The sequence below is a fragment of the Podarcis pityusensis genome, assembly GCF_964106645.2.
Source record: "Podarcis pityusensis genome assembly, chromosome: 12".
In the NCBI taxonomy this organism is placed as follows: domain Eukaryota; kingdom Metazoa; phylum Chordata; class Lepidosauria; order Squamata; family Lacertidae; genus Podarcis; species Podarcis pityusensis.
In genome coordinates this window covers 27,798,409-27,810,750 of record NC_138037.1, presented here as the reverse complement: position 1 = coordinate 27,810,750, position 12,342 = coordinate 27,798,409, and the positions used below count along the sequence as shown (strand labels likewise).

Genomic DNA, 12,342 nt, shown 5'->3' with positions numbered 1-12,342 from the left:
TCCCCTTCTGTGCAGACAGATACTATATGGAAGGGACTCTGCATAATCCTGATGCCAGAAGCCACGCCACATGCTGTCATTGGAGAGCCAATGCAAAACTTAAATGTTTTGAGGATGTGGAAAAGAGGTTAGCAAAATGCTAGAATCCCTGTTTAGCTAAGTAAATAATAGTAACAGCAGCCATTTATAGTTATCATTATTTGCCCTTTAAATTGTACAGTTTGTATAGTTTAACAGTGTACTCCTCTGCATTGGTTTTTTGGGACTGTTTGACACTTAAGCACAACAGAAAATCAACAACACACACACATCCTCTCAGTCCTCATTCCCAGTTGAGGCTAAGGCAAAAGCTGTCCAGGAAAGGAGGAATCTGAAGGAAAGGCAAGTGGTGGCACTATGTGCATCTTCAGAGATGGAGCTCCATATGTCAAGACATTTCACCTTGCTGACTTCTCTGTTGAGCAGCATATTTTCGCTGTACCTATTCCTCCTGTTTGCCTGCCTGCCTTGGCATACCTTTGGTTGCCATCCTTTGAAACCTGCCCTACCATTAGGCAAAGTGAGAAAACTGCCTCAGGCAGCGAACCGTCTGGGGCTGGCTCCTGCCACCTTGCAAGGTTAGGTATTGCTTGACGGGTGTGTGTGATGCTGATTAGCCTGATTTCTGCCTTTGCCAAACATCAGACTGCCGGTGGCAAATTGCTGCATACAAATTACCATGTGGAAATACAAATAGTTGTCTTTTGAAATCCCTAGGAGAGGTGGCAACCTTGATTACTACTATTACAACATTTGAGCATTTATAAAAGGGCAAACAGCATGCTAGGACTTAATGTATGGGCTGGGCAAAGCAGATCTTAGATTAGCCGCTTCTATATTTATCATGTATGAATGGCTGCGGCATGATAGGATGAAGCCAAGGTAAGTGGGAGAATGTGAATTAGATCTGCAGGCAGGGGCAGCAAGAAGCCAAAGGGACTGATAAATTATCCTTTGGTACATTTTCCCAGCATGTGAGAAAAAGCTCTTGGCATAGTGAACGCCAGTCAACCCCTTCCCTCCTCGCTCTGTTTTTGTTTGTTTCTTTCTATTGTCAAAAGCAGCCTTGTTTCTCCATGAAGCGCACTTAATTGTTAGGAAGATCAAATATGCTCCTCCACCCAGTCTTTCCCTTTGGTAAAGCAGTGCTAGGATAGGGGGGTTCTGGTAATGTCGATCCACTGCAATGTCTTTGTCCTCCTGGCTGGATATGGTTAATTGCCTCCTCTGTGTTGCCAGATGTAGAAGACATCTGCGCAGTGCATGTACTGCTGCTTTGTGCCCTTGATCTGCTTTCCTTTCCACTGTACTACTTCTGAGGAAGGCCGATTTCACTTTGGCTTGTTGGCACACTTGTTCAATGTGCCCAGGCATATTTTGGCAACCTGAGCATTGCACGTTTCTGAAATGGCAGGCAGGCCATTCATGGACTCGGCCAGAGCTCTTACACTACTGGAGAAGCTTATCTAGATCTCAAGAGTTTCTACAGCTGATCAGCTATTGCACAGCACCCTATGGATGCCCAGTAATTATAGCTCAGTAATTGTAGTTCAGCATCTTTAGCTAGTTGGGTTTCTGAGCAAGGTAAATTCCTTGTGAAGTGTACTTCTTGTGTGCTTGCTGCTACTGCTGCTTCAGTAGCCAGAGGGCTGGTATTGCAGAAGTGGCTTCTCAGGCCCAATCCTAATCAGCATCATGGGCCAAATTTGACAGGTGAGCACAGCCACCCACCTGTTAATCACATGATGACATCATTGATGCATGAAGGTGAGGGTCTGTATGTTGCAACACACTCCCTAGAGAGAGACTTGGTGGTCATCAACTTTACAATTCTTTCAGTGCCAGGTTAAATCTTTCCCTTTTTTTACCCAGGATTGTTAAAGGGGTTACATTTTGTCTGTGGTTTTTAAAAATGATTTTTAGCTGTTCATCATTGTCTCATGGTGGGTTATGTTTCGTCTTTTACAATCGTACCTTGGAAGTCAAAGGGAATCCGTTCTGGAAGTCCATTCAACTTCCAAAACATTCAGAAACCAAAGCGCAGCTTTTGATTGGCTGTAGGAAGCTCCTGCAGCCATTCGGAAGCCACAGAAGCCCCGTCAGATGTTCAGCTTCCAAAAATAGTTGGCAAACCAGAACAGCCACTTATGGGTTTGCGGCGTTCGGGAACCAAAACATTCGAGAACTAAGCTGTTTGAAACCAATGTATGACTGTATTTCATTTTGTTGTTATGCATGCCTAATGCACTGAACCATACCCTCGGCAGCTGTGTGGACTGCTGAGACCATTTATGTTGGCCTTTTGGTAAATAAACTTTTTGCTCACTTTTAAGGTTTTCCCCGGGCCTTTCATAATCCGTGGACTCAGAAATTAGCACCATACTGTGAGGAGGACCTGAGCTTACAGGGTTAAACAGCTCAGAGTGTACGCCCTGCCTACTATTGGGAGGGGGGAGATTCTGCGTCATATCCAAGAGTCTAAACCCTTTGTTTTTTCTACTTTCACTTTTGAGGAGAGTGGACGTGTTTTCACGATGCTGTTCGACAATGGATAGTTTCTGCTTAAATAAAACTGCTTTTAGCTGCTAAGATCCTGAGTGGACTTTATTTAAGCACACTGAAGAATGCACTGGAGTTTTGCAGCTTTCTCTTACCGCTGCTGATCTCTGCGTATTGCTCAGAGCCTTTGGAATGTGGCCTTTGAAGTCCGGAGGCCTGACCGGTAGCTGCGCAGCCGAAGCGGGCTGGACGCCAGGATTTATCTGAGCAATAAATCTTCTTCACATACATCTTACAAAATATATAAAAGTAGACTACAGTGGTGCCTCGCAAGACGAAATTAATCCGTTCCGCGAGTCTCTTCGTCTTGCGGTTTTTTCATCTTGCGAAGCACGGCTATTAGCGGCTTAGCGGCTATTAACGGCTTAGCGGCTTTAAGAAAAAGGAAACAAACTCGCAAGAACTCGCAAGACGTTTCATCTTGCGAAGCAAGCCCATAGGGAAATTCGTCTTGCGGAACGACTCAAAAAACGCAAAACCCTTTCGTCTAGCGAGTTTTTCGTCTTGCGAGGCATTCGTCTTGCGGGGCACCACTGTAATATTATCCATTCTGGTTGTTTTGCTTTGCTTTGGTTCTTACGTGATTGGTAGCTTTGAAATGCATGCTAAAGAAAACCATTCACTTTTCCACCAATGCTATATCAAAATGGAGAGCAAAACAATGGTTTGTTGTTAGGCACTCAGGCCCAAGAGGCAGGAAGATAGACCTTAAGGCTAACAGGCAGATAGCAGGAATCAGGCAGAGAGGAACCATACAGGTAGCAGGTAGCTCTCAGGCAGGTGGTAGAACTCTGATTGTGTAGGGTACATAAGCAGACTTTACTCACTTAATCAGTCATTTTTAAATGAACATAAAAGCCAATCTATGTCCTTCCCCAGCTCGTATAGATAAAAAAAAAAAAAAAGACTAGGCCAGAAAATGAAATGGCTTTAATATTGCCACTTCTCTATATAATTTAAAATTAGCTTTCCCATTCTGCTCCTGGGAAATTTAGCTGAGTTAAGGAAATCTTTTGATATCTGGCAAAACACTCAACCTTATATTCCTATCATTTAGCAGAGATGAAAGCAAGAACTCTAATTGGAGCAACACATCACAGATCTCGTTATTTCCGCCCATGCAGGCCCAGCCACTAGGAATTAAGACCTGCTTATTCTCAGTGCTTTGATCTAACATGACAGAAACAATTCCCAGTTTCAATTAGGACAAAATCATCACTTTGCTAAACAGCCCATTAAACATTTTTTACAGCTCCTGACATGGCTCGCTCTATTAATTTTTGAATTGAACACGCAGAAAAATATATGCCGCACTGAGGATAAAATTCACCATTTAATTTAAAAACAAAAACAAACAAACATTTATATAGAACCTTCCAAGCATAGATTGACTTTTGCTAATTTGTTGTAAATTACATGTCAGGAAGTGCTCTAAATGAATGCAATTATATTTCAAACTATACTGGAAGGATGCTATTACTAAATTTGAGAGTGTCATCTTTATTTTGCATTGACCTTTGAAACAAGCTTCTTGACATCATGTCCATCCTTTTTCTTTTTTCTTTTTGTCCCCTAAATAGCCCCACTTAAGTGGACAACTTCTGCAAAACCACCAAAACTCTGGCCACCCCCGATCTCTGCCAAGCGGTAGCAGAATTCTAGGGGGTCATAGGTGCATAATCAGGGTTATGTTTCTGTTGGGAATTCAGGCACAGCAGAGACTGTAGTGTTTTAAGGTATATGGTTTATTTTACACCTATACAGTGGTACCTCTGGTTAAGAACTTAATTCGTTCTGGAGGTCCGTTCTTAACCTGAAACTGTTCTTAACCTGAGGTACCACTTTAGCTAATGGGGCCTCCCGCTGCCACCGCACGATTTCTGTTCTCATCCTGAAGCAAAGTTCTTAACCCGAGGTACTATTTCTGGGTTAGTGGAGTCTGTAACCTGAAGCGTCTGTAACCTGAGGTACCACTGTATATTCCTGGGTCTAGAGAGAAGAAGAGAGTTCACAGCATTACTTCTTGAGAGGGGTTCGTTCCCTACAGCAGCACAGCATTCCCGTGCCTCTGTCCCAGCCCGCCAAGGTGGTTCTGCCCTGCATGGCCTCTGCCTATTTCCTCCTCCTTCTTCCCAGAACACCTTGCTCAAAGCCTCTGTAAAAGGACACTTTTGTTCCTGTGGGCACAGCCTCCCCCCCCCCCAGTTTTAAATCCCAAACCTTTATCCACCCACAATAACCACGGCAACTCTGTTTTGCACAGACCCAAGGATCCTTATTCTTCGATAATTCGATAACTAGCCATGCTGGCTGGGGCTGATGGGAACTGAAGTCCAACAACATCTGGAGAGTAACAGGTTCCCCCTCCTTGCTCTACATCAGGCGTAGGTAAACTCTGGCCCTCCAGATGTTTGGGACTACAATTCCCATCATCCCTGACCACTGGTCCTGTTACCTAGGGATGATGGGAGTTGTAGTCCCAGAACATCTGGAGGGCCAGAGTTTGCCTATGCCTGCTCTACATCTTCTTCTGAAGTAAACGGGATATCCAAAACATACAGGAACTCCGTGTGCAGATCGCTGAATACACCTGACTGAATACACCTTCCTCACAGCTGCAAATATATATATAAGTATTGGACAAGTAGTAGCTAGGGACACATCTGTTCAAAGTTAAGCACTTTAAAAAAAGAAAAACCCCATTGATTTCTCTGGATGTGTTATACATGTGCTTTAAGCTGTCTCACAAATCATGGTGGCTTAGAAGTGCTTCACTTTGGCTGGACCATTCCCCCACAACAGGTTATAAAAAGCGTTATGAAATATTATTGTGATTTAATTTAATAGTATCCTTAAAGGCTTAATAACTGAGCATTAACTGTTATAAAAATTAAGTATGTGGAACATACTGCTTTAAAGACATAAAAACGTACATTACTAGACTATTTTATTGCACCAGTGATCTTAAAGAGCATGTAGCACAGATTTACTTATTTGTTTTTAAGAACAAAGCAGGGGTGGGGGTGAGGAGCAGCCTACCTTACTTGTAAGCCAATAAAAACGTATTATTTGGTTTCAAGATTATTCAGGTTGCAATCCTAACCACAGTTACTAAGGAGTGGTCTGCAGTGCATCCAGCCGAAGAAATGGATGGGACTATGCCGTCATGCACACCTACAAACTACATCAACGCTCTAGTCACTGTTATGACAAAAACCAGCCCAGTGGGTCCCCAGCTCCCTAGGCTTGTGGTGGGATGGATTTTGTGATGATTGCAGTTGGGGTGTGAAGGGTTAAATGCCCCTCTCCGCATGCCATGATGACTACTAACCCTTCCTCTCGCACACCTGGTATTACATTATTATTTTTAAAAATCCCCAAATGTAGTTGCAAGTTACCCATTTAGGATAACATTGTAACTTGCATATTTTCCTCTCACTTTAAAGTCAGGTGTTTGGTGGTACAATAAATTAAAAGCCACACTTAAATCTATGTACAATACAAACTCAGAATTGTATATTGGGGCAGCAGAGAGATCTGCATAATACCTCCGCTAATACTGGGTTTCGTGGCTACTGGGAACTGTATGGTACCCAAGTTATCCCACAGGGTGCAACCCACAGAATATTCATGTCTTTGGGAGCTATGCAGTCTTTGAGCTTCTCTAATTAAACTTGGAAAAATCCTTGAGCAAAAGTTGTACAGACTTTTTTATACCCTCTCTAAGCCCTCCCTCTCCTATAGCCGTAAGTCTGCAGAAAGCGGTTGGGATTGGGACTGTTTCTGATCACTTTGGTGGTTGAGGCGGGTTCACAGAGAGTATATAAAAAGGCATGCCAAAACTTTGGTATGGTGGAGTCAGATAAGTTCCCTGGGTACTGTGGCTTTCCCTGTTTTGGAATCAGCCCTGTGGGCCAATAGTTGAGTTTTAAAGATCCCCTTTCGGAGCATTTTCATTGCTGTGCCTGCACTGTGATGTTTAGAACTAGGATAAAGAGATTTTTTTATTATTAGTGTGCAATTTGCTTAGTCGCTTGACTAAAGGCTATCCCTCATTGAACATGCAAATCTCATGCTGAAAATAGAAAGCCATGATAATTCAGCTCAACGCTAGCTTAAATGGCATTTCACATTCTGTGCTTCACTGACATATTTAGCAAATTACACATTATGAAGAAAAATTAATGAGAAAACTTTTAAGGTGCCATATTGGTACAACTTTCTTAGCACCTATATTGTCATTTTTTAAAATGTGCACACACGTTCAGGCTACCTGTTGACATTATGCTAAACCATAGTTTAGTGTGACAGTACCAATCCACAGAGACCCCTGGCTTTGTGTACTTCTCCTCTGGCGCTGCTGTGAGGAGGAGTTTAGAATCTACTGCTTCCAGTTTAGATTAATGGTGGATTGTTGTGTCATCTGAAAGCAACAACAAACTGTGGTTAATCACTAAGGTTTATTTGAAATTAATCAACTTCAGACCGTAGGTAATGAAGTCGGCATGTTTAAACAAGCCATTATTAGCACACTTTAGAGTTCAATTTAACCACTGTTTAGCATGCAATATTAGGCAGAAGCAAAGACTTCTGTTCTCCCACTCACAGCTGTGGTGAAGGAGGACAACAGGAGGGAGCCTGCAGGTCTGAAGTTTTCTGCAGCACATTTTTATCACACTCAGTTATGGTTTAGTGCAGGGGTACAAAAGCCGTGACTCACGGGCAAGCCACTTGCAACGGAACACCGAAAACTGGATGCGTCCTCCTTGTGCCCTTGGCTTGCACAGATACCTCTTCTTCCTCTGGTGCATCTATAGGTTTCCTGCATTCTCAGCGCTAATACCTCCTAGCTGTGATGCTGCACTGGAGGTAAAAGAGGCAACTTTGCACCATAAGCCGAGACTTCCCTCCCTATTGCAGTTCTGGGCTGGGAGGACAGCTACAGTCGCCTTGTTTGTATATGCATGCGTAGGTTATGTTTTGTGAGTGTGTTGCATGCTTGCCAATCCTCAATGTGGCAGTTGGGATGAAAAGTGTTAGCCACTCCTGGTAACACCTGAATATGCACACTGTGTTTAAGAAAGAAACTTGTATACATTTTAATGAAGACATTGTGTTGATAAATAAAATCTAATGATAGCAATTGTTGTTTCTCTAATTCCCAGTAGGGCCTGGGAGATACATTGCTCCAGAAAGGATCTGCAATGGATAAAAAAAGCAAGGGTTGCTTCTTACTGATTATTCTACTAAATGTAAGTAAAAGCAAACCACGTAACCAAATACTTCTATTTGCATAATAAAAACTAAGAGAAGACTTTTAGAATTGCAGGTATATTGTTGTGAAATGGATTGATACTGTTTGCATTGTGCTAGTTCACTTTGTTCTAAAATCAGGCTAACTAATTCAAACGGCTATGAACAGAAATGATCGGGGGTCTTCTGGGTTGTTGTTCTTTACCTTTCTTGGGAAATACTTGTAAGGCAATGGTCTGGTTCACTTGGGGAATAACCATGGCTCAGTGCAGAGCTTCTGCCTTGCAAGCAAAAGGTCCCAGGTTCAGCCAGTTATCGATGCAGAGGCACCAGCTTCCGAAGGAGAAATGCAGGGGGTGGTGTTGGGTCCTGAAGTCCCGATGTCTCTAAGATGTGCACATGTTGTCAGGAGGTTGGAGGAGTCGGTGTCAGAGCAGCACTCAGTGGCCAGCAGGTTCTCGTCCTCCTGCCACCAGCTAAGGGCTGCTTCCCTGCTCCTTCTCCTCCGTGGGTTAGTACCCCTGTATCTGTGTTTGAATACAGCAATGGTGGCATGATTGACAGTTGAGTGATTGTGTAAGCCTAACCATGTCTACTCAGAGGTAAGTGCTGTTGAAATTCAGTGGTTCTTACTCCCAAGTAAGTGAGGTTAGGATTACAACCTTAAGTTCACGAACCCCTCTTCCTTAAGGAAAGGCAAGAGCGTACGTTGCTTGTGGAAAGTCTTAGGTTCAATCCCTGATATTTTCAGATAGGGCAGGAAAAGAACCCCTAACTGAAATTTAGACTCAGTTGCTTAATCATATGAGTGACAGGACTGAAGTGACATTGGGACATAAAATGAGTCTGAAAAGGTAGCTGGTTGGTTGGTTTTAGCAGACCTGATTAAAAGCAGTTATTCAGTAGTGCAACAGCCTCGTTCATTCTTAGCCTGCTTTTTTCCATGGACAAATTACAAGATAAAGTAATACAATTATGCTTGAGGCTGGTGGTAGAGAACTAGGTAATGTGCAGTGTAATTTTAAATTATAGCTAGCAATAATTGGTTAGAATTACTTGCAAAATATAATTCACATTTGTCAGGTAGCGCTTGTTGGACCCACATGTGATCTGTTTTCACTGCAGTAAAATTACCTAAACTATATTTTTAAAAAATCAAAAATCAGCTGCACAGTGTTAAAACTAAGTAATCTTGATTTTTATAAAAGAGTGACAGTATTGTTACGAAGGTTGTGCACCAGCCCCAATCTCTGTCGAACGGTAACAAGCTCCATTGATCTCAGTGAGGCTTACTCCCTAGTAAATGTGAGGAGGATTGCCCTGTGGTACAGGATTTTTAATCGTGTTTCATTTTAATATGTCTGTTGAGTAGTTTAATATATTTATCCTTCTTTTCAAAATCGACAGTGACCGTCATAGTTGTAGGCTTCTCTAATATGACTGCCATACTCTTAATATATTCACACATGTTCAGTACCTTTCTGCTGAAATAAGTTTCTTTTGAGTGGAGAAAATACTTATTTTTATTTATTAAACTGTATGGAGACACAAGCGCAAGTAGATAAATAGGTACCACTCCAGCGGGAAGGTAAACAGCGTTTCCGTGCACTGCTCTGGTTTCAGTGTTCCATTGCACCAGAAGCAGCTTAATCATGCTGGCCACATGATCCGGAAAAACTGTCCGTGGACAAACGCTGGCTCCCTCGGCCTGTAAAGCAAGATGAGCGCCTTAACCCCAGAGTCGTCTGTGACTGGATTTAACTGTCAGGGGTCCTTTACCTTTACCTTTTATGGAGACACATAGAAGAACAGAAGGTTAGCTTGTAATCAGTTTGTCAGAGCCAGCGGCAGAACAAGCTGATTGGGCACCTGGGGTGGCGTGCATGCCCTGTGCCCAGGGGCAGGGCCAGCTGGGGCAGGACAATCCACGGGGCCTCCAGAGTCTGCCTGCCTCCTCCCTCTCAGCTGCCCTACAGCTGGGGGGGCAGCAGGCAGACTGTTTGGGGCAGTGCAGAGCCTGTGAGCGCCCAAGCCACCGCGTCACTCCCAGGAGAGACGAGTGGCTCAGGCGTGCTGCAGGCCCCGCAGTGAGTGCTGCCCAGCATTTTGTCACCCCCTCAGTGGTGACCCCCCTTCCTCTGCCCCAGTCAGAGCTGGACTCCACATTGCTTTTAGGCGGGGACTGGGCTCCTTGTGGAGTTTTCTATATACTTCCAGATGTGCTGCTCTCACTGCCTGAATCCCAGGCATTGGGGAGTGAAATTCCCCACGCCTGTGGCACAGAAACTCTTGACTTGACATTCAGGATTCATTGACTATTCATTCCTGCTAAATATTATGGGGAGGAAGAGGGAGTAGTGACAAGATGCACAAAACGTACCAAGCTACAATTTGTATTTGAGATTTGCCTTCTGTTTGACATTAAGAGATTTTCGGCCTTGCTCTGTTTTTTTTTAAAAGGATTGGAAGGAAAACTCACCTGATATGTGGCATCTGCTTTAAAGGTCACAAAAAATGATATTCCATATTATACCTGCATTATTGATGGAGGCGCCTTTTCGGATGCTTGCCCATCGTCTGAAGTATTTGGGGGGGGGGGAGGATTTTCTTTTCCCAGGATTTGTGTGTGATATTTTCATCATCCAAAGAATTGGTCATAAAGACCATGCCCCCGTGTTGGGCAAAAGATTCCTGCACTGTAGGGGTTTGGACTGGGTGGCCCTCATGGTCCATTCCAATTCTACCATTCTATTACCTTTTGCTGTTGATTGTTAGTTATGAATTATTCTGAGAGTATACAGTATAGCAAGTCTTAATATTAATTCGCGGGGAGCGCGGTTGCTTCAATCTAAAAGACGCGACTATCATCTTTTAGGTATAAAGTGGTTGCCAGCATTCAAAGAAATCTGTTGGGGTTTTTTTACTCCATAGTAATGCACCTTTTATAACAATCATTTAATGCGTGGTGGCTTGGTGGTCGTATGTATGACGTCATTTACTTGTACTTTTAGGAGTGACATCATATGTACGGCTGCTAAACTGCCACATGGGACATCATTTAATCTGTTCTCTTCAGGAATCTTATTGCTGACCCTTTTCATTAAAAAAAAAAATACAGTTATGAAGCTGTGAATCATTTATTTTTAATAAATAATCATTGTCTATATGCTCAGTGTATTCTTCCACTTTCTTATATGCGGTAACATCATTCATTCCTCTATTGAAAATATTGCCCTGGATGGTCATTATTTCAGGGAGTAATTACCGGCAATCTGTTCTTGTTCGATATTATATACAGTGACTGGCATTCAAAGAACTGTACACCCGGAGTGGCATTTGTCTTTCTCAAATACTAGCACTCAAAACTGAAGAAACTCTCAAGGGTAATTTATGCTATGGAATGGGTATCTGCTATTCAAAGAAAATGTAAACAAACAACCAAAATCAACTGGGCATGCCATGCTTCAGGCAGCTCTTTGGATCTCAGTAATGATACAGTATTTTATCCAACCTGATGGGATGGGGGGGGAACATTACAAGATACAGAAGATGTGAATATGTATGTTGAAGCTATGCACTTTACTTTGGACAAGAGACTGTAACACTACTTTCTTCTCAAAACCCAAAGTAATGCAAGGAATGTTCCTCCTACTGCATGTATGCCATCTCAGATTATGAACTGAGAGTGGGAAAACAAGAATGCCATATACTTCAACTTATTCCATCAATACACTGTATTAAAACCAATCTCATATACTGGTTTTTTGGTCCCTAGTCACTCAAAAGTTAGATGGATGGTGACCTGTGACAGGGTCTTTTCTGTTTTGGCTCCCCCAACTTTGAAAAGCAAAGTCTGCCTGGCATAACTTTGATGTGTTTTAGTGACAGGTAAAAACATTATTTGTCCTGGCCTTTTTGATGTTGAATTTGCCTAGGTTTTGCTCTGCACTGGCGAGTCTGTTTTATGCTTGCATTTTCATAAAGTGTTGTGGTGTTTTATGATTTATGGTGGTGTTTAACTGTTGACTGATTTGCTGAATGAATGAATAACATTTATTCAAAATCCTTAATAAAAGAAAGCTGAAACACTTATTACCTACATCGGTTTCTCTAGGCTTTGAATAAATATTATGAGTGCTGAATGTAAGACTGGAAATACAACAGTTAATGTGATTCCATATCATGTTTCAATCCCCAGGATATTTTTGTGGTCATCTAAAAGTATTTAGTCAAACTGAATACAGTGTTAGCAAGTAGGATGATGACATAGAATGCTTCTTTTTGAAAAAAGCTGGTATTTAATTCTATAAGTGTTAATGCTTCCTCCTTGCACAACTGCAAACCTCTGTTTAAATCATTAAATTTTATAAAACCGCAGAGGTGAAGTGTATGGCTTATGAAAGAGACAGATAACCATATTTCCAAGACTCCTCATGGGAGAGCTCTACTCTAGTTTAAGCCAAGACTAATATAATCAAAGAGAAATATTTT

General features: G+C 42.4%; 1 protein-coding gene across 4 annotated transcripts in view; it reads left to right on the top strand.

The window, feature by feature from the left end:
- CALCR (calcitonin receptor) overlaps positions 1 to 12,342 on the top strand; it is a 144,958-nt gene that overhangs the window by 62,223 nt on the left and 70,393 nt on the right. For 3 of the 4 annotated variants that reach the window (XM_080975644.1, XM_080975645.1, XM_080975646.1), the window contains one exon: positions 7,764 to 7,850. In XM_080975644.1, the coding sequence (XP_080831770.1) occupies positions 7,803 to 7,850 (48 nt within the window). In that variant the 5' untranslated portion in view covers positions 7,764 to 7,802. The remainder of the gene's footprint in view (positions 1 to 7,763; positions 7,851 to 12,342) is intronic. The other variant, XM_080975643.1, reaches the window with a different exon arrangement.